The sequence below is a fragment of the Erythranthe guttata genome, chromosome 5, assembly GCF_056151865.1.
Source record: "Erythranthe guttata isolate IM_541 chromosome 5, IM_541, whole genome shotgun sequence".
Lineage (NCBI taxonomy): Eukaryota > Viridiplantae > Streptophyta > Magnoliopsida > Lamiales > Phrymaceae > Erythranthe > Erythranthe guttata.
Genome location: NC_142537.1, coordinates 1,412,645 through 1,436,143, shown reverse-complemented (window position 1 = coordinate 1,436,143; position 23,499 = coordinate 1,412,645). Strand labels below are relative to the sequence as shown.

At 32.9% G+C, this 23,499-nt stretch overlaps 3 protein-coding genes and 1 long non-coding RNA gene across 5 annotated transcripts; 1 reads left to right on the top strand and 3 right to left on the bottom strand.

Annotated features, from left to right (window-relative positions):
- Positions 1–109: 109 nt before the first annotated feature.
- Positions 110–4,832, bottom strand: LOC105974652 (Phosphoribulokinase / Uridine kinase family). 2 transcript variants are annotated; one of them, XM_088818461.1, is made up of 13 exons: positions 4,569–4,680; positions 4,369–4,427; positions 3,504–3,848; positions 2,775–2,889; positions 2,492–2,687; positions 2,290–2,403; positions 2,017–2,190; positions 1,745–1,939; positions 1,543–1,665; positions 1,354–1,466; positions 1,124–1,229; positions 758–1,030; positions 110–586 (listed from the first exon to the last, which is right to left on the bottom strand). In XM_088818461.1, the coding sequence occupies exons 3-13, from the start codon at positions 3,838–3,840 to the stop codon at positions 362–364; spliced, it is 1,971 nt and encodes a 656-aa protein (XP_088674587.1). In that variant the 5' UTR covers positions 3,841–3,848; positions 4,369–4,427; positions 4,569–4,680; the 3' UTR covers positions 110–361. The 2 variants fall into 2 exon arrangements, with proteins under 2 accessions (XP_088674587.1, XP_012855222.2); XM_012999768.2 differs by lacking the exon at positions 4,369–4,427 and having other exon boundaries at positions 4,569–4,832.
- A 1,031-nt stretch (positions 4,833–5,863) lies between these two features.
- Positions 5,864–9,332, bottom strand: LOC105974780 (ASC1-like protein). Its single transcript, XM_012999931.2, has 7 exons — positions 8,936–9,332; positions 7,405–7,634; positions 7,155–7,310; positions 6,881–7,066; positions 6,406–6,590; positions 6,218–6,285; positions 5,864–6,136 (listed from the first exon to the last, which is right to left on the bottom strand). Exons 1-6 carry the CDS (start codon positions 9,071–9,073, stop codon positions 6,254–6,256), a joined length of 927 nt encoding a protein of 308 aa, XP_012855385.2. The 5' UTR covers positions 9,074–9,332; the 3' UTR covers positions 5,864–6,136; positions 6,218–6,253.
- A 2,949-nt stretch (positions 9,333–12,281) lies between these two features.
- On the top strand, positions 12,282–13,137 carry SOFL1 (SOB five-like 1). The gene has a single exon (XM_012999776.2). The coding sequence runs from the start codon at positions 12,500–12,502 to the stop codon at positions 12,929–12,931; it is 432 nt and encodes a 143-aa protein (XP_012855230.2). The 5' UTR covers positions 12,282–12,499; the 3' UTR covers positions 12,932–13,137.
- An 8,911-nt stretch (positions 13,138–22,048) lies between these two features.
- On the bottom strand, positions 22,049–23,196 carry LOC148770387 (uncharacterized). The gene is made up of 2 exons (XR_016031224.1): positions 22,663–23,196; positions 22,049–22,540 (listed from the first exon to the last, which is right to left on the bottom strand). It is a non-coding gene; the product is annotated as an uncharacterized LOC148770387 (long non-coding RNA).
- Between the last annotated feature and the right edge of the window lie 303 nt (positions 23,197–23,499).

Genomic DNA, 23,499 nt, shown 5'->3' with positions numbered 1-23,499 from the left:
ATCAGTGAATTTTGAACAAATTTATACAACCATAAATTTCACAAACTATGAATTATTTTTTGAGCAATTATGCATTAATTCTAATTGTTTTAAAAAAATTAGTTCAAACTTAAGTGACAAAATGCATAAATTCTAATTATTAAAATAAATAAATAAAAAAAACTACAAAATTTGTTAAAATACACCTCATAGAGGTATACTTTGCCTCCTAAAACCTCAGAAGCAGCACAGATCAATGACTCCATGCAAAAAGTCTAAATTCCCGATCACAAGGGGGGGGCCGCCCCCTCGCTAAATAATCGTTTTTCTTTTCTTTTCCGGCCTACGAATATTAAATCTTACGTACCTAATAAATTTAAGCTCAATTTCGGGACAATACACCCTTGAACAAAAAAATTCCCAACCCACCAACTGCTAACGATGCTAATAAAATCACCGCATTTCTATTCGTATCGTTTTCAGCAATCCCACTTCGTTTCTTTCTTCTGTCACGAACCAATTTATCCCCCATATTTTCTCGTAAGAGATTGTTCAGATTGTCCAGCTGGTGCATAACTTGGCGCTGCCCTCGCGATATACTCGACAGCTGTCGACAAAACAAAAAAAACAAATCGAGCAAAACTAGAAAATAAGCCACCTTAAAAATCATAATAAGGGCGTCTTTTTTGCTAATATTTAAAACGTGGGGAGTTTTTTAGCAATTTAATATAACACAGGGGTACTTAATGCAATAAACTCTAGAAAAAAGGATTATTACCTCTTCGGTCAAAGATGAATCCTTTGCTAATTGGGAAGAAGACGATGAATTAGGCAGCATCGACCCGGTTAAGGATCCGTTTCCTAATCCGGATATGAAGTAAGAAGTTGGGGCCGACCCGTTACAGGCTTCAGCTTGCAATCCTATGCTTTGTGAATTAGGAGAACCGTTTTTGCTCGTTAACTTGGAATTTAGCTCTTCGATGCGTGACGTAAAATCATCCATACGCTCGTTTAATGTAGAAATTTGCTCCGAAAGCTGTGTCACAGCTCCCTATTTTTCGCGCGCACACAAAAAAATAATAATAATAATAATGAGATATTATATAGCATGTAAGAAATGTTTTTCGAATGTAAGAAATTATACCTGATTTGCTAAAATTGCAGGTGAATCTGCTGTATGGTCGTCGAATCTCCTGTTCATCTTCGACAGGTTTTTGTCCCGGTTTGTTGTATACGATTGCGACATGCCACTGACGGAAACAAATAAAAATAATAATTAATAATAAAATTATGTTAAATACGTCACGAAACTAAAACCATTTAAATTGAAAAAAAAAAAATTGCTTGTCGTAAAGGCGAATTGGTCATAAGCACCTTCTAAGGTTCTTGATTCTGGCTAATGCAGAGGCTCGGGAAAGCGCTTCCTTTGGACTCGAGGCAAAATCGTCGTCTATGCTAAGCTTGTTTTTCAAATCATCTGGCATTACCTGCCACAAAATTTTCAATTAAAAATAAATAAATAAAATCATAATTCGAGGCTATACTACTATACATACAACATACCATCATATCATTCACAATTTTCTCCAACTGTATTTGTTCGATATAAGTTCTCGGAACATATGAACCGTCCAATCCCAGTTGCTCGGCAACGGATTTTACTACAAGCCTATCTCTACCTTGAACCTGTCTCGAACGAAAAGGTTAGCAAACAATTTTTATTTTATTTATAAAAACAAAAAAAAAAACAGAAGTTATGACATACCTGAATATAATTACGGTTTAACTGCTCGAGCCAGTCGATTTTTACGCAGACTTTTTCGTCGCCGAAAATATGGCTACTTCTTTTAAGTATGGCTGCTATAGTGTATCCCAATGCCATTAATCCACCGAGTAGACGCACACTAACTTCGAAAGTTATTCTCGGAGATATCACAAACGGAGTATCGGTCACCCATTCCTAAAAATAAATAAGTCCAAACTCAAAAAAAAAAAAAAAAAAAAAACCTAGAAACACACACACACACACACACACACCTCAAACATGAGATTATATTTCCCGTCTTTATTACGCATCCTAAGATAAGATTGACATGTCTCTGGATCTTCACCGGGCGGTAGAAGAAATATGTCGTACGTCTCTTCTGTACATTCTGTGTGTTCTTCAGACATGACAGATTTGATTTGCTCCACGGGTACACTCTTCAGTGACTAGAAAACGTGCATGCAAACAAACATACATACATAAGAAGAGAAAAGAAACGACATAATTGGGTTTTTTTTTCGAGTCAGAAAATTATAATAGATCACCTTAAGAATATAAGTAGGGGACTGAAAACCAGTAAACGGGTTAAATTTGTTGCCGATTTTTATATGTGCGGTGTCCAGGTCAGGCTCGATAAAAGCCTTGTACATCGGATACACCTGTAAAGAAAATCTAACTGAGAAAAAACTTTTATAAAAAGATGCTGTACATTTATACGTTAGATTATTAGGGATTAGGGTACAAAACTGTTTCCGATATTTGATGTATTATTTCTTCTGGTTCTTGATCAGCTCTATTGATGTCACGTAAAACCCGTTTAACGAGATCAAAGTGAACGCCACCTGTCACGGATACCCGTAGATCAAGTAAAGGACGTAACTTTTCACTTAAAGCATAGATTCCTTCGATTATCACAATTCGCGAGCTCGGTACTTCAAGTGTCCTGTCATCATCAAAATGTGAATTTTCTTGAAATCACTAAACGAAAATCAAAAAATAAAAAAAAAATTTGAAGAAAAAAAAAATCCACCTGTATCCGGTGCGTGAGCTGGATTTGAAGTCGTATATCGGAATATCAACCTGCTTCCCTTCTTTGAGGTCGTTAATATTTTTCAACAAAGTATCGTAATCCGTTAATCTTGGATCTGTTTTCACATGATATAGCCAAGAATTAGTTATCAACAAAAAAAAAAGGATGTGGAAAATGTCATTTCAATTTTAACAATATTATTTTGACTTCAAACATGATTTCGACCATTTTCGAGTCTGAATTTGAAAAAACTCAAAAAACGGAACTTGTAGTTCTTTGAGTTATGTTTCTAAACCTACTTGAATCGCCACGATCGGATATAGGGTGAGAAAGATATGCATGAACAAATGAACATTGCCCACAACTCTGATGTTTTGAGTTATCTAAAGTTCAAAACTAACTGATTCGCGCAAAACTTTGTCAACCGACATCCAATCTAGCTGAATCAAGTTGGAATTGAAATTTAACTCAAAGGACTACAGTTTCCGTGTTTTGAATTTCGCCAAAATCAAACTAGAAAAGGCTCAAAATCACGTTCGAAGTTCGAAGTCAAAACATTACTAGTATAATTGGAACGACATTTAATATTTCATAAAAAAAAAAAACATCTAAAATTTGTAGTAACGAACGCAAATAATTATCACCTACATATATTGGTTTGCTAGAAACTTCATAGTTCAATATCGAATTCCACAACGGCAAAAAAAAATAAAAAAAATTAAAAAATACCGTCAAAGTTGCCATCGATAATTCGACTAGCATCGTTGTAATTGTCCATTGAAATAACGGCAATGCTCGGCATAAAGTTGACTATCTTCTCGGTAAATATGGTCTTTCCAGCACCAGAGGGCCCCGCTACACCTATCAATACAAGACCCTCGTTTTTCTGAGTCAACAGCTGGCATGCACGCACTGTAGCAAAGAAGCCTTTCTCAAACGACAATTCGTTCGGAATGGGGGAAATCTCGTACCGGTTCGAGTCCTTCTTTTTAACCAATTTAACTTGATCCTTCAAAAGACCGGTTTTTCGGTGACTCGACTCGTCGTTGTAAGTGTCTTTCGACATTATGCTCTCTGAAAACATATAAGAAAACACATCACCGAATAGTAGTGCATAAGCAATTAATTATACATAAAAAGCTAAGTAGCCTCGAATTTCTACTAATTTTATTTTCTCGACTAGTACCGATACTAATCGTACAGAAAAAGGAACTGATTTTCGATTCAGTTAGAGCAATTTAAGAGCAAGAAAATGTTCGGAGAAAATTACGAAATCCAGACGAAAATTGAGTCAATTTATCCAATCAATTCAACTATTTATAACCAGCCCACAAATCACAACACACTGCAAACTCCAATAAACAACTAATTAAGTAATCACAAAATTTCTGCAATCACAAAACCAAATTCATCAAGAACAAATGAAACAGAGCAGTGCACAATCACCGCGCCATTAAAACAGAACTCAACACTCAAATCAAATCGAAACCCATCAACCACAAAAACGCCGTCGTTTGATCGGCATTACAAAAAAAAATCATAAAACCAAAAAACACAAACACACCCATGTGAAAAAAAAAAGAAAAAAAATTACCAGAAAATTAAGTCACAAATTCCGGCCCCAAAAAATTAGTTCTTGATTTTTGTTTGGATCTAGAAACCAAAAAATCAAGCTGATAAATATAAACCCAAAAAATAAATTAAATTACAAAAAAAAAACAAAAAAAGAGGTGGGGGAGAAAAGGGAAGTGCGAAGATAAATATAAATGGCGAGAAAAAAATGGATATTCAAACCTTTGCTTGATACTCTGTTTTTCGGTTACAACTTACAAACCAAGTGGGGTTCAGCCCAAGCAAAAAAGAATACAGTAGAAGCTCTCTTTTTTGTTTCTTGTTTTCTTGATTTTTCTTTTATATTTTCTTTTTCTTTTTAATTTATTATTTAATTAATTTATTATTCAAGAGAAGATCTCTAAATGTTGCTTGAGGAAACAGGGATGTTTTAGCTTTTTATTTTTTATTTCTGGGACTTTTTCGGGAAATGGGAATTCTTCAGATATCGACACGTGTGTGTGTTGATGGTAGAGAAGACCGCAGACCGCATAACTCTTTTTTTTTTCTTTTTTTTTTTTTTTTTTATTTATTATTTAGCTTTTCTGTGACTCTATTTTCATTAATAATTTCTTTTTCCTTTTTTTTTTGCATTTTTTTGTATTTTTAGTGGGAATTACACCTACACCCCTAGGTATGTTAAAATAACTTTAAAGTCCTATAGTATCAGTAATTACAATCATCACCTGAAAACATTGTTAGAAACCCTAACGTAATATTGACGAGCGAGTAATTAAGTGGTTGTAATTACCCATATTGTAAAAAAAATCGTAATTTGATCTTACTTCAGTGGTGGTCATAATTTATCCTATAACTTATTTTGTTAGCTGATATTAAAGTTTGGTACTTAAAGAGTTAAACCTACACATTAGCAATATTAAGCAATTAATTCTTTAAAGTTACTTTTTTCAAAGAATTTGTAAACATTCTCAATTTTTGCAAAGAAACAATTATTCATTTTTTAATTATTAATTTTATTATATCTTTTTCACTTTTGCACATAGTGAAATAATAATGAACAAGTGTTTGGCCCACGTTAAGATTATACTAGAGATGTACATTTCAAGAATAGTTAAATTGAATTGTCCAATCTCATAGATTCGATTTTGATGTGTGAGTATATCTTTAGATGATCTGACCTAATCTCATAAAGGTACTCATATTCTAATTACTTAACTTATTTAGAAACTATTTTATTAAACTTATTTTACATATTTGATAAAGTTATTAAATCTAATAAGCTCTTTTAAAACCCAATAAACTGTTCTGTCTTATTTTTAAAATTAAATTTTAAAATATTTGAATAATAAACTTATAATTTATTTATTTTAAATCATTGTAAGATATTAAATAAATAAAAAGTATTTTTTTAAAATTCCAACCACTTATTTTTGAATTTCTAAGACCAAGAGCTTAAAAGCTCTTAAATATCTTATAACAGTTTATAAGTTTAGCCAAACACCCGATTACTCGGAATTTGAAAAAAAATATATATATTACACAAAGTATTCTTGGCTACACTTTGTCCAGTGGTAGTTTTACAATATCCAAATCAATGGTACGAAAAGTATTTAAATAAAAAAAAAGTTAAATTAAAAAAAATAATAAATAATTAAAAAAAAAAAAAAAACTTAGCCAACACACATGATCTAACATAGCAAATTTCTGCTGTTGTCTGATTCATAAGAAATGTTCTTGTCATTACCAAGTCAAAATAAACATCATGTGTAAAATGTACACTTCTTTCGAATCTGCAAAATCGAAAACATATGTAAATTTCGACCCTTTTCGAATGATTCATTCAACGATTCAATATTTTACTCACAACTTACTTTGTTGCAGAGTGGTAAGAAAAAGAATTTCATCGATCAATCTTCGTGCTGATCTTCATCTTCCGAATCTGCACAACCACCAAAAACCCGATACATAAATTACCGCAAAATATACAATAATTTTGAAGCACTATACATAATTCAACCCCATTAATTTTATTTTTTTCGATTTTCAATTTTTCACTTACCAGATCGAACATCTTCACTCACAACACCCCTCGATTGGACTTGCTTGACAAGCATCCGATACATCAAAACCCACCAATATACATGAAGTACGAGTAACGAGAAAAGAAGGAAATTGAATACGTAGTAATATATCGGTCCATCCACTTTGTGCTTATCCTTATCCAATGTCTGAATTACTTCGTAACTGCACATCGTAAAATCGAAAAACGGGTTTTATTGCAATTAGTACACACCCCTGTGTTATATCATATCGCTAAAAAACTACCCCATGCTATTTTATTTACAGAAACCCCCCTAAGAGTCAATTTTTTTGGCACACAACCCCCTAAACAGGGTTACTAATTGCTAAAAAAAATTAAATCATAGGGGGATTTTGCCAATAAAATAGCATACAATAGTTTTTCAGCAATTCAATATAAAGTCGAAACGTGATTCTTTTTTTTTTTTTTTTTTATGGTATCCCCATAAACAAACCTTGTACTCCACAAAATCCAAAACGGATAATATATGAGACGAAGTATGACCCACGAGAGAACAAAAACTACAAACGAGAAGCTAGCCAATGCATCTGCCCCACTGTACTTAGACATTTTTCCCACTTCGAGAAACACATCACTAGCATCATGAAGAGCTAATACAACCGAACCAACACGCGCAAACCTAAAATAAAAAACAATTTTTTGTTGTTGTAGTACAATGTAGTGAAAGTACTAAAATACCCTCGTGTACAATATACAGGAAAACACACCTGAATATGTACGACAGCACAATGAGAATGAAAGTTGCAACATGATGACTCATGGAAACACCAAAATCCGAGCGTCTCGTTTCCCAGAAAATCAGAGCAAATATCGAGTACGTATAGAATCCACCAACGTACATATATAGCCCCTTCAGTTTCAGCCTGGACAAAAAAATATATTAAACTCCGAAATAAAAAGTTACCAATAAACATAACTACGAGTGCCAACAAAAAAATGAAGAGAAGAAATTGTTACTTATATGTTTGGTCTGGCCAGGCCTGGTTTCCCGGGCCCACCCAGAAATATTTTGTTGTTGTGAACCAGGGTTCGTTGTACGTGACAAGAAGTGCTAATATTTCAGCAGAGAGATAATAAATGCATTTCCATGCCGATTCTTTGAACTTCCTTATCTTCTTTTTTTGGTCATCCGTCTCGTTTACCACCACTTGGGTCCATTTTCCGTGTATTAATCGCATCCCAACTTTCTGCAAAAACGTAATCGAGCAAGACTTATTTCGCGAATGGAGAATAGTTCATTCAAATTTTAAAATTTAAAACTAGATCGATAAGCAGGCATAAGATGATTGAAGAAGATCAAAGATCTAACAGAGGACAATCGAAAAGGAAAAAGAAAAAAGAAAAAACTTATTCAACTACAATATATACTAGCAAAGTTTGAATATATTTCTACAATTTAAACCATACGCGAGCTTAAAGTCGGAACTTTCATTCAAAAAGAACTTGTTAGTGCCCATACAACAAGTTCACTTAGTCGGAAGTTTGGTCATTCTTAGGCCCCGTTTGGTTGCCAAGATAAGCCATGATTAACTAAATATTTGGACTTAATTTGATGTTTGGTATCCCCAATAAATTGCCGGGTCGACCCGCCAAAATTATATAATCATGGCTTATCTTGCCTTATCATGGCTTATCTTGCCTTCTAGTGAGTTTTTTTTGTTGGACGTCGCAAGCTCCAATAAAATAATTGGGTTTCATTAGATTATTTGATCTTATCTTGGCTACTCTTATCTTGTCAACCAAACGGGGCCTTAGTGTACCCTTTTATCTGTTGGCAAACTACCAGAGGCAACGGAATCGAAAATTGTCAAAGAAATGGTGTTTCGACTCGTTTTCACATTCAAGTCTAGTTCGAGCTACCCCAGAGGTTGAGAAGAAATTTAGAGAAATACACGAAAATTTCAGAGAGCAGCTTTTGAAGTGCGCATCATTGTCATTTCGCAGCCTAAGACACGGAACTAAACCAAATTATCAGTGAATGCCAAATCAAGCACTAAAACATCTCAAGAGGGCTAAACCACAAAACTACGCGACACATTCTTTACGCAGAGGTTTCTTACAAATTATCGGTATAATGTGACGCTCTGGTATATTTAAATCCCTACTATGCCCTTTTTGATCTCCCCTTAATTCTAGTGTAGAGCACAATCTTGATTCCTATTACGTAAATTCCTCGGCCTTTAACTAAACACGGACATCTTAACCCACACACGGGGCATCGAAATTTGCGATTATTAACACAATCAGCCAATGCTTATTGACCAGCAAATAACATTCAGCTGAGATCGCAAACCAAAATATACTACATTCTCATAGAATCTCAAATACATACACAATGCAAGCATCGATGATTATTAACCCAAACCCATCACAGAAAATCAAATTAAAAGCAAGCGGACGACTCCAAACAACTTCAACGGGAAACAACAAAAGGCGAAAGAAAAGAATCCCTAATTCAGCAAACACTACGATGTGTTTGATAAAATACCTGAAAGACGAATCTGTCGAGCAAAAATCGAATGGTGGGGAAAAATACGGCGAAAAAGGGGAGTACAATGAAATCTTCATACTGCGGGTAGGATTCTTGCTCCCAGTCAATGGAGTTTACCAATTCTTGAAACCCCATTCCTAAGAACAGATTTCTTTTTCTCTCTCTCTCTCTTTTATTTCTTCGAATAATCACATAGATATAGATGGATGATTATGGTGGGTAAAAATTAAAAACAGTGGAAGATTTATCGGATCCTGTTTCCTTGTTCGATCAATCCTCGCCGGAATTTTTTTTTTTTATTCTATCTGTGTTGAAGTTTTCGTTTGGCTGGAAAAAAGATTGGATCGGTTAAATGATGTGTTCAATAGTTTTATTTTTTAATTTGTTGTGAATTACTTATAATAACCTTTTCTTTTGTTATTTATTACAATAATGCCATTTCAAAGGAGTTAGATTGGTTGGTTGACTTGGTCTTGTGAGCTCAAGTATTCGAAAGTTTTAGCTTAAATTTCTCAAAAATGTCAAAATCATGTCAAATTATTATTTATTAATTTTAGATGTGTAATGAACAATCTGATTCAACGAAGTTTCTCTCATTCAGTCATTTCAAAATTCAACGAAAATTCATTACTATTGTCGGTACATGTTGTATTTAGGTCTTATTTGGTTGCGTTAGTAGAATTAATTGGATTTTTTATTAACTGTGAATGTTAGTTTATGCTATTGTCCCGTCCAACCAAATGCAGCGGCAATATGAATGCATCTGTGCTGGTGGTATAATTTGGGATAATAAGTGGCCGACGACGAGTATTTGTGTTGGTGGTATAATTTGAGATAATGACTGCCGACAATTAAATTGTTCTTCAACTGGATTTAGTGTAGCAATCAGTATCCTCTATATGACGTTCGCAAAATTTGGAATTGATAAGGGTCCGACGAGTGCAAGCCAAGTGCCGGTCCTCACATATCGAAGGAACCGAGCATTTGTCACAAACTTGTTGTTTCCTTAAGTAAAATTATACGCGTTTTACGTGTTCATAAGTTTGTTAGATAGGTCGAAAATAAGATATTCTTCATGTTTATAATATTCAACCTCCTAATGAATGGTGAAAATTATTTAATCATATGGTTGGAATTCACTTAATGAATATTTTCGGTATGTTCTGGAGGTCGATCGATATCATAGAGATGTTTCTAGGAGTTTTTAAAAATCTCTACAATTTGGTGACAACTTCCTACACATTTCTAGAATATTACTATCTACAAGTTGTCTACTTTGAGTTTTGTCATTTTATTTAGTATCCGTGGTCTAGTATGAACATCTTTTGATAAACATTATATAGTTCGATCCAAAATCTAGGGACGGTGACATCCGAGCTTCACTTGATATTATTTTTGTCCTACTCGAAATCCGCACCCTCAAGATCCCTTCTAAACCCTACTTCTTAGGTTGTCCGAAAGCCCAACACACGTCGAATTGAGAGGGGCTTGCACATAGATTGATATAGATAAATTATATTAGGTCTTTTCCTAGTATCAAAATACGTATATTTAGCTGATACTCTCTAAAACACATATTTTCCTCTTTATTCTCCGATTTTAGTAAAGGTGAACTCGTTTCCTTGGGCTCTCGGAATCAAACTCTATCCTTCTTACAAGTTTCCCGGCCCATCTTTGAGCCTCAATTAGGCCGCCAAATTCATACAAACTCCTCAGACCCAGTTCGCGATTACCTCTCCGACCCATCTCCAATGATCGAACCAGCCCAAGTTTGCCAAAATGGTCCCCATCATTCCACAGTTCAATCTTTTAGATCATCAACTCTAAATATTTAATATAGTCATATGCTCGTACATGGAATTTTACCGTCCAAAACCGAGGTAAAAAAAAAATAAAAAAATTAAAAAAAAAAATTAAAGTTCTTGTCCTAAGGTTATATACTATGGAAGCAAAATCCGAGAGCATTTAACTGAGAAGTTTTTGTCCTGAGTGTGACAGAGGTTTTTGTACAGTTCCACGTGAAGATGCTGATAAAATAAGATGCACATACATAAAAGCACCTAAATGTCAACATCTTTCCAAACAAGGCCTTAGCTGCCATAATATAATTAAGTGACCATTATATACATACACACACACATGCATGACAACAACAACAAGTTTAATTAATCCCATCAAAAAATCCCCACCTAAGGGAATGTTTGTCTCATTATTTGGAATTTTTCTTTCATTTTTGCTTTCTTTCAATAATCATATAAATTCATCAGAAATGAGACTTATAATTCAACATGCAAGAAAGAATGAATGCAAAAGCTAGCAAAGGGGGCCTATGTTTAATTTATGTTGTCTTATGAAAAGCCAAACAAACAGAGAATAAGCCAAGGGAATATATAATATAATATAATGTAATAATGTAATCATTCATCAATTTTTGTGTCTAAGAATCAAGATTTTATATGTAATAAACTCCTTGTCACCATTCCATGTATAAATTCGGGCAATAATTCAATATATATAATTTAAACCTTCCTATATATACAAGAAGCCAAAAAAACACAGTTGTATTCACTGCATAATTCACATGAAAGGCTGCTCTTTGGTTGATGGCAAAGCCAGAGAATTAAAAGTTCTTCATATATATACATAAATAAATAAATAAATAAATAATGGGTTTTATTTGAAATCATTAGTGTTGTTATTATACTTTCTTTGCCATTTGTAAGAGTGGGCTCCCCTATTTCAAAAGCAGTTTTAATATAGTTTGGGTAAATTACGGCCACGCCTCTAAGGTAAGGTCAAATTACGAAAAAATCCATCATAATTCGATAATTATAATCACCCCTCAACTATGAATCTTCTTACATATCCACCCTTACGTTGTCAAATTTAATGAATCTTCTAGATTATATGAAACATTCTCCAGTTTGTACGTGTTACCTCATTCGAGCTTTGCATATTGAAGCAAGATGATCATAAGATGCGTTTTTTGGCTTCTACGTATCAGATTGTTGTGGATCAGAAACTACATGTTTGCACAAAACGAGTACAAACTAGAGAACATTCCACGGAATGTAGAAAATTATGTTGAATTTGACACCATAAGAGTTGACGTATAAGAAGATTCATAAGTAAGGGGTATAACTGTAATTACCCAAACAAAAATGTTTTCTTTTGTAATTTAACCTTACCTCAGCGAAGTGACCGTAATTTACCCTAATATTTATAAATCACATACAGAGGAGTAAGTAATAATAATTAAAAAAAAAAAAACAGAGATATTTTTCCAAAAAAAAGAAAAATATATATATATTTTGTTTTAATTACAAGTGTGGTTTAGGTTTAGTTCACCTGTAAAGTGCTTATCTGGTAATGAAGGCCAGAGAATTTATTTGTGCAGGAGACAGCTAAGCACAAGTACTTATTTATTTTATTTTATTTCTGTCTTTTGCAATGATGAAGGTTTCTATGCATGAAACAGAAGATTGGTGAAAATATTTACTACTATCTATTATTCAAGAACTCCTTCTTTTCCATTCTTGAAAAAAAAATAAAGAAAAAAAAATGGATTCTTCGAAAATCAATGAAGGGTCGTCGGAAGAATGCAGCAGCAGCGAATCGGGGTGGACGATGTACATAGCTTCTCCGGAAAACCAGCCGGATCACGGCGCCGATGATGATGATGACGATGATGATGACGTCAGCGGATACGAAAAATGCCGTCGGTACGAGAAAGATGCTGCTGATCATCAAGATGCCACCGACAGTGATGATTCGATGGCGTCCGATGCGTCATCTGGTCCGAGTGGTATGCATTTATGTGGCAGCTATGAAAGAAAATATGTTGGTAATAATAAGAATAATTATCTGCAACATGAGACGGAGACTACGAAGAAGAAGACGAAGAAAAACGACGAGCGGATACAGATAAAGACCGAGAAAGAACACAAGTCTGGTAACAGGGCAAATAGTGCTGGAAAATCCAAGAAAACATAGTTAATATATATATATATATATACTTAATATAATCATGTTTATTTATTTTTTTTCTCTGTTTTTATGTGTTCTATAGCATGTAACTCATTATATATATATCTATTTATTAATTTTATTTTATTTTTTCTGAATGATTTCTTGAAATGAAAGTTATTCCAAAGATGCTAATGTAATTAATGCATAAGACTTGAAGAAGAGGAAGAAGAGGAGGATAAGTTTATTTTTCGATTTTGTACATGATATATAACGCGTGGAAAATATCGAGTAAACATATCTGTAAATCTGCATATAATCATATACAAAATTACGAATGCATATATATGTGTAAAATATGTATGTATACATAGTTAAATACACACAGAATTGTTATTTTCTTGACGAATTCAGTTTTCACTTTATCTATAATGGCCCTTCGTTTTAAAATAACTGTCGTTTAAAGTTCGGCACATGTATTAATAAAGCTAATAAATATGTATTAATATGACCAATTAATTAACCTTTCCAACTAATTTTTTTTTATTTAAATATAACTCTTCCCTTGTGAAAAGTGACTTTGTGAGGTACTTAGGAACTTTCCAAAAGAGTCAGAAATCTAGGAAGTTTGGATGACAATTATGATTCTTAATTAAACATGTATATCAAGGGATGTATCTGTAATATTATAAAATACGAGGGGTCCATATCTAATAAACATAACACCAAGGGAGGATAATGCAATTTACTCAATATCCGGTCAAGGGTAAATGATATAATTCTTTGATTTGAGACATGCATTTTTATTACCAGGCGTGATGAACTTTTTTTAATTTGCATTCATTTATCATGCTGCTAAACTTTTTAAAACGTAAATAGTGAGAGGAAGGTTCGAAAAATCAGCCCGAAGATGATGAGCACTATAGCAGGGAATCATAATAATTGCTAACTTAAGCATCTTCCACCATCTTTCGATCTTCGTTAAGCCTCACGTTTCTTCAACAACTCTTTCACAACTGTCCGAAACTTGCTTCTTCAACTTATCTACAAGACCAAGATTCTCTGTCCGAAAACGGACAACCTGAGACCAAAGCTCGTCCAACTGCCTCCTTTTTACGCGTCCTAGATCTTCGTGCAGATTCGCGGTTCGATATCATTCTCCATTGCTTTATATTGTTATTAACGATAATTAGCTTATCGTGATTATTATATTTGTGGTGGTGATCACCACAATCTTCGCCGGCGGTTAATATGATGCATGAAGAATTGATTGGAGTGATGAGTTGGTTATGGTTGTAGTAATTTGGCGAGAATATTCCGGTGGGATCGAGTGTCGGTAAGTTTTCTTCGAAGTTGGTGTTATGGTGAAAAATTGGGTTTTGATGAGATGGATTATTAATCATGGTGGTGAGTAGAGTAATATATATGTTGATTAAGCTAGGGTTTGTGGTGTTGTAGGGGAGTATTTGCATGAAGTGAGAAGGTGAATTTATAGTAGGAGAAAGGCTTATTATTATTATTATCATCTACGTAGACACTTATAATACGAGTGTGTATACAGTGGTGAAAATCAGACGGATCGAAATTGAATTAGTATTTTTGGAAAAGAAAAAAAAAATCCGATGGTGAAACCTAATTATTTTCGGATCAAGTTTGTCTTTTGGAAATCCCATTGTTTTTTTCAATCTATAATATAGAACACATAATTAAACTGGCATTATAAGTATAGTTTCTAGAAAAAAATAGTTTTTTTTTTGAAATATTTCGCAATTTAAAATCGAAATCTCAAATGTATTCCAATTCCGATTTATAAAAAAAAATGCAGCCAATTTCAGAATTTTTGAAAGTCAAAATGAAATATAATGTTCCAAAATGAGAAATTTTCGGATCAAGTTTGTCTTTTGGAAATTCCATTTTTTTTTCAATTTAAAATATAGAATACATAATTAAACTGGCATTATACGTATAGTTTCGAGGAAAAAATAGTTTTTTTTGAAATATTTCGCAATTTAAAATCGAAATCTCAAATGTATTCCAATTCCAATTTCTCAAAAAAAAGAAAAAATGCAGCCAATTTCAAAATTTTTGAAAGTCAAAATGAAATATATTGTTCCAAAATGAGAAATTTTCGGATCGAATCGGTGTAATCCAAAAATTTAGTTTCAATTTCCACCTTAAATGTGTGTTTTGTGTGAGTCAATCTTGGGGGAGTCTTCTCTTTGTATAAATCTCAGAATTATTGAACAATTTAATTTGTCTCTATATATACATACATACTTACATTAAGTAAGAACAATTTGTATCTTGTAAGATTAACCATTATTTCTTTATATAATAAGTTAGGCTTGTATGTAATTTTATTTTAATTTTATATAAACAATATTAAAATTTATGATACGAGATTGGATAAAGTTAATAACAGAGGATCTGAAAACTGCAATTAGAAACTTCATTTGATGATTGTGTGTGTTTGTGTCTGCAATTAAAAAAATGATACTAAAATTGCTCTGACAGTAATTACAGAAATTCACTCTGCAAATTGATTAATGTTTAATTGAAGATAAAAATGTGGAAAATTAGAAACAAATTTTCACAGATATATATATATATATATATATATATATTGATAAAAAAGAAACACAATGATGTTGAGAATAACTATCATCACACATAAACTCCCGAAATTCCCTCGGTTATACAATAAATCCCCGCCGGAAAAGCGACGACGTCAATATTCCGGCAGCAGCGACGACAGAAGTAACGGCTACTCGCCGGCAATACCAAGCAATGGTGGGGTTTTTCCGCCGAAGAGACATCGTCGTGATTGCGCCCGTGAAGGCGAAATTGAGGGCAATCAAAAATGAGTGGAAGTAGTGGTTCCTCGTCTCAAAGACCGTCGAATTTTCGTCGGTTTTTCCGAAGTGTTGTCCTACGGAGGCGCAAACGGTGACGAGAGATACGAGGAAAACGAATTCTTCCACCGGAGGTAGGATAACTGAGATTTTGTGCGCCTTTTGGTCATAGTGATAACCTAATGGAATTAAGCAATATCTATTATAGCTCATTTTTCTGAGTTGTGTGCTTACATATATATGTGTGTATATATATATATATATATTGGCAACCTTATATATGCTCTGATTTTATTTAAGCGCGTTAAAGATAAAATTTTAATTACAGAGTAGTGGGGCATTTCCTCTTTTTTTTTTTTTTTCCAAAATAGTTAGTTGGCATTAGTATTGTTAATCATTTAAATTCCATTGATGCAACAGCTAATAACTAATATACTAAATAATTGAAAGACTCGGTACACAAGTAAATTGTAACGGAATTTTGATTTCCGCCCTTTCTGATTTGATTTTTTTTTTTTTTTGCAATTTTGGGACAAAGTTTTCTCATTCCGAATTCCTAAAATCAAATGCAATTTTTTCGAAGTTTTTTTTGGACCGAAGTTGGTATATATATATGAGATTTCGATTTTAATTTTCGAAAATTCCATTTTTTTTTTCTTAGTAAATTACACTTATAATATCAATACTATTACGTATTTTATATTTTAGGTGAGTAAAAATTTACTGAATTCTGCATATTCCAATTCGTACATTTTATATTATCAGGGTAATAAGAAACATGTTTGTGGAATTAAAAATTGTGCATTGGTATCGCCATAGTCCAACTATACAATTAGGCTTAACCAATTTTGCAATTATTGAATTATGACTAATTCCATTGTAATAATTAAAAGAAAAGATTAAATACACATCCCCTTCAACTATAGGATGTGTCATACTTATATCGTTCAAGTATTAAATGTAACATTTTTTTTCTTTTTTTTTTCTGGTAATGAAGGAACCGATAACCAACTGTATAGGTGAACCTACACTCTCGTATAATACCTTGCAAATTATACGAGAGATGTAAACCACATTAGACTAACCATGTGTGACAATATTGTAAAAAAAATATTATCATAAATTTAGTTAGCGATAAACTTTAGGATTACGTAATAGTAGATGTAATGACTTCAAAGACTATTTGGTGGTGAATATGAAAGTGTGTTGCAAACTATGATCCTTCTCTCTTAATCACTTATTTTCTAAAGTTGAATAAACTTTTGCAAATACTTGCACCAAAAGACGAAATCCCTCGGCCCCAGGGACTCCATCCCTTGGTCTGCTGCGGCTGTCAGGATTCGATTCTAGGACATTGCATCAACTTACCACCTCCAGAACCAGTTGAACTACACCCATGCGGACAACTTTTATAAATACTTAAACTTATGTACATTGACCAAATTGTACGCAGTCAACTTGACCGTTCTACAATAGGAAACATTTTGGGTTGCACGTATTTGGAATTTAGTTATGTAGATCAGTAGATGCTAAAATCAACTAATGATGTTTAAGAAAACCTAAAATTTAATCAAATATCGATTAAAAAAATTAATAAAATAATAATATAATGAATAACATTTTCAATAATATTCATTTTATATTAGGGTAAATTACAACCACTCATAAGGTATGGTCAAATTACGAAAACCCCCCTCTTGTTTGGATAATTACAACCACCCCTCAACTCCTATTTAGTCGAATCTTCGAGATTATATGAAATATTATTACTTTTGTACCCGTTTTATCCCATTCGTACTCTACATTTTGAAGCAAAATGATCATAATATGTGTTTTTTGACTTGTATATATCAGATTGTGGTGCATCAGAAACTGTATTTTTACACAAAACGAGTACAAACTAAAACACATTCCACGAAATCTAGATGATTATGTTGAATTTGACACCATAAGGGTGGCTACGACAAAATCATAGTTGACGAGTAAATATAATTATCCAAACAAGAGGGGTTTTTTTATAAATTGACCATACCTCAGGGGTGTTTATAATTTACCATTTATATTATAATTGACTTCTCTACAATAGGAACTTGGAAAAAGTTTCGTGTTCAAGTACATGTCCATTGCGAAAATGAAAAGGCAATTATAATTCTAATTAACCTCATTTCCGGATATTTAACAGTTCTAAACACGCAATTAGCCGCGTTAACAAATAGACCTTATCGATTTCGGAAAAAAAAAAAAGAAATTGATCTTCCAAACAAGAAAATAAAATTTGTAAAAGCTCTAATATTTCATTTTAACGCTACATAAATAAATTAAAAAAAAAAAGAAAAAAAAAAAAAGACGAGTTCGCTCATATCCAGACTAGTATTTAATATTTATTACTCCCTTATGGTTATCGCTTTCGGTTGTTGCTGACACATTAAAAAAATAAATAAAAAATTGAATAAATATGTATGGATTATAGGAAAAAAAACTGAAAATCAATAAAAAAATTTGTCATTAATAATTTTCTCAATTAATTATATTTCAGTTCATGAAGAGTATTAAAAAAAAGCCAAATTAAAAAAAATGCAATTAATATTAAATTAAAATTCTAAAGTAACAAATAATATAGATTTTTTTACAAGTACAGTAGAACCTCGATAAATTAATACCCGATAAATTAATAACCTCGCTTAAATAATAAATTTTCCCGGTCCCGACTCGGGGACAACGTGCTAAATTAATAATTCGCTAAATTTATAAGATAATACACATTCGGAAATTTTAAGAAGCCCCATATAATATATAAATTAATAATGCATAAAACAAATTCTTAAATTACATGGTATAGTGCATATTTTATAGATCTATGAAGGCTTAATAAAATATAATTTAATTCTCACTTGTTTCTTGTAGAAGTTCACATTACCATCAATCTCGTCGCTCACTTTTCTTAACATGGTTAGAACTTTCGGTATAGTTTTCTCATAACTCAACATAAATCGTTCTATATCATTACTGTTTTAAGAGCCTCCATTCGTGAAACGGGCTCTATAATGCATTGAACGAATTGTACAATGAATAATATATATGTAAAAAATTAAAAAAAATATATTTATTGAAAATACTAATAAAAGTAATTTCATAAATTAATAAATTATTAATTAATGTATAAATTAATAATTATTAATTTATCGATAAGTTAATATTTCGCTAAATTAATGAAATCTTGATGGTCCCAACTGTATTAATTTATAGAGGTTTAACTGTAGTTAGCGAACGCACTTAAAACGAAACTAAATTTTCGTTTACCTCCATTGTCGTACTACAATACTATGTATGTTTCAACTATTACTTCTCGTGTATAATTAGAATCTTATCTCCTTTAAATCTTCATCTTTCTTATAATTTCTTTTTATTTATTTTTTTATTAACCTTTTCGTCGCATTAGTATTTCAGTAAAGGAATTATTGTTGGAGAAAAGAGTGGATTTTTATAAAAGTACTTATTAAATGGTATAATTTGTGAAACAAATATAATTAACGGGTGTACAAGAGAGCAAATGGGGATTTAAATTATCGAAGATTGGTAAACGAACGAAATTTTTATTCGGAAATAATGTTTTGAAAATTGGAGCGAATATTAACTCAAATAAGTTTTTTTATTAGTTTTTATTAGTTTTTTAATTATTTATATTTTATTTTTATAGTACCTATTATGTAGAAATATACGCAAAATAGTTTATCCATCACCAATATCAAACATTAATATGAGTTAATCAATAAAGCAACAACCAGTAAATACAAAAACTATAAAATAACAAACAACATAAATTATATATATATATATATATATATATATATATATATATATATATATATATATATATATATATATATATATATATATATATATATATATATATATAAATTAAATGATCACCACTCCTTGATATTTAAATTAAGTCCTACATCTAAAAATCGGGTAAACTGGTTAAAAACCGGGTGTTTAATTACGGTTTTCACCTGTTATAGTTTTACGGTCCGGTCAAACATCCGCTTTTGTGCAAATCGGACCAAGCAAGACAATGGTTCGCAGTCGAACTGGTTGAATCGGGCTACTCCAATCCGCCGTGTTTCAAAATATTGATCAAAACTAACGGATATCAATAATGTCAATCAAATTTATATCATTTATTTAACAAGACCAAAGTCGCTCTTCGGAAAACATAAAAAAGAAGAAACAAACGACGAAAAAAGTACATAGAAACCGGAACCGCATGAATATTGCATCACCGTTCCGTAATGTAGGAAATAAAAAATAAAAAAATCACACGTACGATGTATGTACGTACATATTTACTCAATAGGAATCTCCGACAGCTCGCACCCTTATGGATGACATCATCAATTGCCGGCGCTAAATATAATATTCTCTTTAACTGGTCAGCAGTTATCGACAGCTGTGGTTTCTTCACTGGGCGGCGGCGTCAGAGCGGCGACGACAAAAGGCAAGACCGACAAACCGCCGCAGAGGACCGGAACCCAAGCGAGGTCCATGGGAAGAGCGGACCCCACCAAACCGTTGAACGACATCAAAACCATGATGATCCCGAGTTGCTCAACAACGTTTGCGGCGTGAGGGAACGTTGCCCTGAAAGAAATCCCGTTCCAGATCGCCATGCAGCCGGCCAACAGTCCGGTCAACACGCAGTAATCCAAAACCGTGTGTGATTTCCCGCCGCCTTTGGTGATCAGAAGGGCAACGGTTATCGGTGCACCCAAGTTGAACACCGATTTCCCGAGCTCTTGATCACGTATCATCACTATGATTGGATGCAGACATAGGCTGCTCCGGCCCGGCATCGGCCCGTTTCTCCGTTTGAACGGGCTTTTCTCCGGAAAGATCGAATGGTAGGCGGATTTGATTGTTTGGAAGAATCCCGGTTTTTGTGATAGTTGTACATCCGAGGCTATTGTTATGACTGTCTGGTCTTCCATATTATAATTAAGATTCATTAAATAAGGAGGCATACATGTATTTTTATAGATATTACAGTGCAGTGTAGTGATATCTATATAAATATATGCGTAACGTCGACTGATAAATTATAAGATGTGAGTTCACGTTTAGGGTTTATGGAGTACTGCAATTATTAAAATAATTGAACCGCGATATGATGACTAAGATTAACCTACGTAGGGCTTCATGTATAGTGACTTAATTAGCTACCGTACTTCAAAAAATATGTCATATGTTGTCCTGAATAAGACTTGGTGGTTGCACACGGTGCTTAATTAGTTAATGTGATTATAAGCATGTGACTGAATCTATTGCGTGATCACAACAATTGTCTTAGTTATATATATATATATATATATTATATATATTAAATTACAATCACCCCTGAAGTATGGTCAAATCAAGAAAAAAAACGCTCATGTTTGGATAATTACATCTACCCCATCCGACATTAACTGTGAATTTCTTACATCTTCACCCTTATAGTGTCAAATTCAACATGATCATCTAGATTTCATGAAATGTTCTCTAGTTTGTACTCATTTTGTGCAAAAATACAGTTTCTGATGCACCACAATCTGATATATACAAGCCAAAAAACGCATCTTATGATCATCTTCGTCCACCATCTTTCGATCTTCGTTAAGCCTCACGTTTTCTTCAACAACTCTTTCATAACTGTCCAAAACTTCCTTCAACTTATCGATCGACAAGCTAAGACTGCGATTCTCTGTCTGAAAACGAACAACCTGAGATCAAAGCTCGTCCAGTTAACTCTATTTTCGCTTCCTCGATCCTTGTGCAGATTCGCGGTAATTGGGTATATATCATTCTCCGTTGATTTCTATTGTTCATTAACGATAATTAGCTTATCGTGATTATTATAATTGCGGTGGTCCCCACAACTTCATTGGAGGTTGAGTTGTTGCTATTGATTAGTAGAATATTCTTAACTCGATAACTTGAGTCTTTGTTTCTGTTTTTTCCTTCATGGAATCGGTTGAAAACCAGATTATTGAAAATATTCGATCAACCATAGAAAAATTGGCATTAATTAACGTACGATATCTTTATTTGTGACAATATTAAAATTTGTCTATATATATATATATATATACATACTTACAATATGTAACATGTTACACTAGGGTGCACTTTGCCGAAAAAATTTAAATTGAAAGGTACATTCTGTTATTATTTTAATTTGAGGGTATATTGTGCCAATGAGGTGTAATTTGAGGGTACGGTGTAAATGCCAATTATTCTCGAAATTTTGAAAAGATTCCTACAGGAAATTAGAAACTAATTATAACCTTTACAAAAGTTCAGGTATCAACTAATTATTATTCAAAAAAAGAAAAAAAACTAATTATTTACACAAATATACACACATTCCAATTTCCAGTGCTATAAATAATTAAATATTTAGCACGTATTATTTCTTATAAGCACATAGAGATATTATAATTCTAGTCAACTATGATTAGTCAATGATAGGGTTCCGGTTGTGATTGAGATGATACACCAGAATATATACGCTGGATGATTTTAACCATTGATGTAGTTAAATAAACATCCACTAAGCACACATAAGCATGAGTGTGCACGATTATGTACAGATCAACGGTTAATAATCACCCGGTGTATTTCACCAGATATAACGTCAAATAAACCGATTCCAATCAGCTAATCACTGGAATATTATTCCTTATTGTGAACCTGCCGCGGGACGCATCAGGTAATTTTCCGGTACCGTTTGGATATGCAGATAAACCTGAAATTTTACATCAATAATTAGAAATCGGAATAAAATCAAGATGGAAAATTCAATCGCAAATTAAAGAATTTAAATGCTATATATATATATATATAAGTATATGTATATAATATGTGTACCTGAGAAAAAAAAATAGAGAAATAATATCGAAACATCTTCTTTTTTTTTTTCCTTATAGATCCACACATTTCACAACCCTGCCACACTCTCCGGCATCCCATGCACATGCACGTATTAAATCACGAACCCCTGCCGGAAAACCGACGACGTCAGTATTCCTGCAGCGGCCAAGGCGGAAAAAACCGCTAACCACCGGTAATAGAAGGCCATCGTCGGATTTTTCTTCCGGAGAGACATGGTGCTCACCGCTCCGACAAAGGCGAAATTAAGTGCGATTAGAAATCCACGGTAGAAGTTGTCGTCCTTGTTCTTGAAGATGACAATGTTTCCGTTGCTTCGCCCTAACGATTGGCTCACTAAGGCGCAACCTATGACGACAGACGTTAGGAAAATTAATTCTTCGACCGGAAATACGATAGCTATGATTTTCTGCGGCTCCTTCGTATCTTGTGTATACAATGGGATCAAGCAATTTTCGCTAAATTTCATTTTATTTTTTTATAATAAGGAAGAGAATAGAGAAATTATGGAATGAGTTTTTTTGTTGCAGAATTGTGCAGAATTGTGCAATGAATATATTTAAGCAAATAGCAGATTGGAACTTTAATTATATTATATTGAATCGCATCATTTCGTAGAAACTTCGGAAAATATAAATAATGCAGGCTTGAGATTAAAAATAAATAAATTTTCATCCAATTGCTGTTAAACTATTGTGAGTATTATCTACGCAGTTGACTTTGGATTGAGACGCCAGCAACATGAATTTGAATTTATTGTATTTAGGGTAAATTACAAACACCCCTGAGGTATGACCAAATTACAAAAACACCCCT